This window comes from Fibroporia radiculosa (genome assembly GCF_000313525.1).
Source record: "Fibroporia radiculosa TFFH 294 genomic supercontigs, scaffold97328, whole genome shotgun sequence".
NCBI lineage: Eukaryota > Fungi > Basidiomycota > Agaricomycetes > Polyporales > Fibroporiaceae > Fibroporia > Fibroporia radiculosa.
Genome location: NW_012133158.1, coordinates 1 through 2,047, shown reverse-complemented (window position 1 = coordinate 2,047; position 2,047 = coordinate 1). Strand labels below are relative to the sequence as shown.

General features: G+C 52.5%; 1 protein-coding gene across 1 annotated transcript; it reads left to right on the top strand.

Moving 5' to 3' along the window:
- Window positions 1-1,446: 1,446 nt before the first annotated feature.
- Window positions 1,447-1,615, top strand: FIBRA_09608 (uncharacterized protein; the record flags this gene model as incomplete). Its single annotated transcript, XM_012321892.1, has 2 exons — window positions 1,447-1,463; window positions 1,504-1,615. The coding sequence occupies 2 exons, from the start codon at window positions 1,447-1,449 to the stop codon at window positions 1,613-1,615; spliced, it is 129 nt and encodes a 42-aa protein (XP_012177282.1).
- Between the last annotated feature and the right edge of the window lie 432 nt (window positions 1,616-2,047).

The following is a 2,047-nucleotide window of genomic DNA, read 5'->3' as shown; positions in this document are numbered from 1 at the left end:
TAAGAATACCTAGCGTGTGAGCCATCACCATGTGCTCGGTCAGCAGTCTGCTATGTGATGATCACCTAAACGACCGTGTGTGTCTCTGGTATAAATGGGGAAATCTCGTGTGAACGTATGATTAGCACATTTGACCTGCTTTGGACAAGGCTAGACACCTGAACTAGTAACCATGTCACCTTGCATTATGTATTCTTATCTAGGTAGATATCTAATCGGATAAGATATAGATCATCTAGACACTGGAGATAAGATAGATGCCATGAAATTCTGTGACAGTTACGTTTGTGTAGTGAGTGCATAAGCTCTCAGATATCATGGTCCAAGTTTGGTGTTGTGTGCTTTAATTTTTGGTGCATGCCAAGCTCTTCGTTAATGTGTGTTGTGAGTTGGCGCAGGATATCGATGCAAGGCATGACCATACTGAGCCATGAAGCGTTACTCCCATGCACACCGTAGATGAGCTGGTGCCAGGCAGATCAGACATTCAGCAGGGGCATATACTATGATTATTGGTGTATGGCAGTACCTTTGTCCAATAATTGAGATGCTCTCGCATAAAGTCTACTTCAACGAATGCATTTGGCTTTCCGGTAGAATTCACTAGCCAATTTTGTAGTACGATGTCACTGCGCGGTATTCCGAGACTGGCCAGCCATCACATAGGCTTCTACTTGATTTACATACTGGTAGTGCCGCACCTAGCCCTTCATTCGCGTCGCATGCAAATATAGCACTGGGCCCTCCATTGATGCTGCATACCAACTCGATGCATGGCTTGTCTGTCAATATCCATCAGCATCCATCCAGTACATCTTACTCGCCCACCTTTCCTGCTGAGCTGAATGCTATGGGAACCGTACCACAGCGTATTCCTCCACCATTTGCAATGCATCCCCAGCATGCATACACACCGTCACATAACCCTACCCGCACTCATGTTGACCTGGAAGATCTCTCGTCAGCACATGACCACTCAGAGTTTACATGGCTGCCGGTGTCAGCGCGCAAATCAATGGATATCCAAACAAAAGTACTTACATTTCTCCACTGAGATTTCAACATCACAGGGCATGATGCAAACAGGCTGGGACAGTGTGGTAGATAATGCATTGGAATTTATACTGATACCCCAAGAACGATGAATGAATGACCGTCGTAGCGCGTTCGTCGAGCAGAGCACTCCCTCGATTTCTCCAAGTCCTTTTTCTCACGGCTCGACGACCAAACCCTGGAAAGTTAGCCCAGCCGTTCTGACGAACGAGCTGCTTTCGCAGCGAAGTTCAAAAGTCAGAATGGCTGGGTACGGGCCTATAAATTCAGTGTTGTCAGGGCACGCACCCACCATCAAATGGTAGTGATCACCGCGAGGCCAGATAAGCTCCTGTTTCATGCCTGTCCCCGGGCAGTAAGAATGCACTCTTTGAGCCAGCCGCATGCGGCCTAATGAGTGGGGGACACGGGTGGGCAACGTATTCGGCTCAGTGTATGATCTTTGGTCAGAGGAGCCATGCGTCGCGGGATCAATGGTTTGTGCCTCAAAGCGCGCAAGGCCGTGCACGAGGGAGCCAACATTGATTGGGCGGGCAACAGCGAGCTTCTGAGAGGCCCCTGAAATGGGCGGTCGTCACTCGTGGCCATCTGCCGAGGCAACCCACGCAGCGACGGGTTGTTCGGCCCCAATGGCTGCTGGGACTCGGAGTCGCCTTGTCGCCTGCCGCCATGAATGCAATCGCGGTGTTGCTAGCAGCCAGAGCTCCAGAGCTGGCCCCTACGGCCGTGGATGCTGGCAGCACAGCCGGACGAGGGGAGGGGAGACGGCGGGGGTAGGGCACGAGGCCGGACCTGTCCGCGTGTCCGCGTGTCCGAGTCAGATCTGTCCTGGGAATCTGACCCAAACGAGCGCCGTGTCGGCGTTGCGCAGAGCCGGCGGGCCAAGATGCCGCCCATGTCCCCGTAGATCCCAATTTGCGGGCTCTCACCGCGACCTCGGCAAATCGCAGCCCAGATCCGTGGTCCCTATAAGTGTGCCCTCGTCTCCGCGCTC